Below are 1,511 nucleotides of genomic sequence, written 5' to 3' on the forward strand. Positions count from 1 at the left end.
GAACAGTTCCTCTCCTTGCTCCGATCAATTCTTCCCCTTTTCCTGTCTCCAGCGTCTCTTTTCCCCTTCAGCATCCACCTAGGTCCTCCCTTTCTCCCTTGGGAAATCATTGCCAGTAGAAATTTACTGGAGTCCGGGAACCTGGCGCCTCGCAGACTGGGCCCGGAGGCTTCTCACAACAGCCGACACTAAAACGTTGCCCCTCAGGGCCTCTAAGTTGTGGGCGCTATAGCTTTCTCCCTCCAAACGAGTACTGCCAGAACAAAATTAACCCAAGATCATTAGTTACCTGCCTTCCAGTTTCCTGACAGGACCCACAAACCGAATTTCCGTAAACCGTGCAATTAACCAGCTAGAAAGGCAGCAGCCGCCAAAACACCAACTCCGTCCAACTGCCGGCGCCGCTAGAATTTTAAAATCTCCGCCGACGATGACGTCATCACGTGCGAAGCGCGCGCGCGTGCGCATCAATTACGCGGAGCGGCGCATCTGTTACGCGGAGCTCCTCATCATCGGAAAACTCTTTGTCGCGCCCCGTCGTCTAGCGTTCCCGCGGGTAAATTGGCATCTCCTGGACACTGTAAGCGGTCACTACGAAGTCTGGCCCAACCCCTAAATTTACTTTGAAGACCCGAGCGCTCCAAGTCGCTGAGTAGTGGGCACTGCACTATAGGTCGCCCTAGAAACGCTTTTCCGTACAGCAACATGGCCGCTCCCGTGGACTCTTAGAAAAGGAGAATTTTTTTCCTTTGCGCTGAAAGGAGTGTCTTTCACCACCAATATTCAGATGGGTGCTGTTTTCATAGTTCAAGTCTGGGAAGGCGGCGTGCATTTTCTGCGGTGAGGTAGGAGATGAGATCGCGCTAGGCTCAGAATTTGCTCGCTCTGTTTTCCCGGTTCTCTAGTGGTGGCCTGCGAGAAGCTAAAAGGAATCAAGTGAGTAGGGGTGGGGGTTGGTGTGAAGCAGAGAAATAGAGAGTTAAGAGAGGGGTGCACTAAGCATAGAAGATTACTTTGCTTGAAATAAGACATTCCCGCTTCTCTGAGTTTGAACTCACTGCCTAATACCTGGAGAGTGGTAGGGGTGGGAGACGAGCCAAAACAAAGTCTGGATATCTGGGTCTTGTAGCAGTTGTGCCGTTAACTAGAGTTGTAATTTGGGCACGTCATCTTTCTCGAGTTTCAGTCTTCTCATCTAAATTTTTAGCTCTCACTAACCGTTACAGACAGGACTTTCTCACCACAGTGGAGACTGAAGAGAGAACCAATACCAGAATTACCATCACCAGTAGCATTTGTTTGATTAGTTGTTTTGTGTCACTCAATGTACAGCACTTTATGTCGATTATCTTATTTAATTCTCTAAACAGCCCTCTGAGATGTCATAAAAATGATAAAATTATGGCTCAGTGAGATCAAATAACTTGTCCATGGTCATGAAGCTAATACATGGAGATAGAAGTTTGAATCTAAATGTGCTATTAATCACTTAACATAAATCGTATTCTGTC

General features: G+C 47.8%; 1 protein-coding gene across 1 annotated transcript in view; it reads left to right on the forward strand.

Moving 5' to 3' along the window:
* Positions 1-430: 430 nt before the first annotated feature.
* METTL4 (methyltransferase 4, N6-adenosine) overlaps positions 431-1,511 on the forward strand; it is a 35,256-nt gene continuing 34,175 nt past the window's right edge. The window contains exon 1 of the mRNA XM_019665104.1: positions 431-580. Coding sequence (XP_019520649.1) covers positions 431-580 — 150 coding nt within the window. The remainder of the gene's footprint in view (positions 581-1,511) is intronic.

The sequence above is a fragment of the Hipposideros armiger genome, unplaced genomic scaffold, assembly GCF_001890085.2.
Source record: "Hipposideros armiger isolate ML-2016 unplaced genomic scaffold, ASM189008v1 scaffold_433, whole genome shotgun sequence".
In the NCBI taxonomy this organism is placed as follows: Eukaryota; Metazoa; Chordata; class Mammalia; order Chiroptera; family Hipposideridae; genus Hipposideros; species Hipposideros armiger.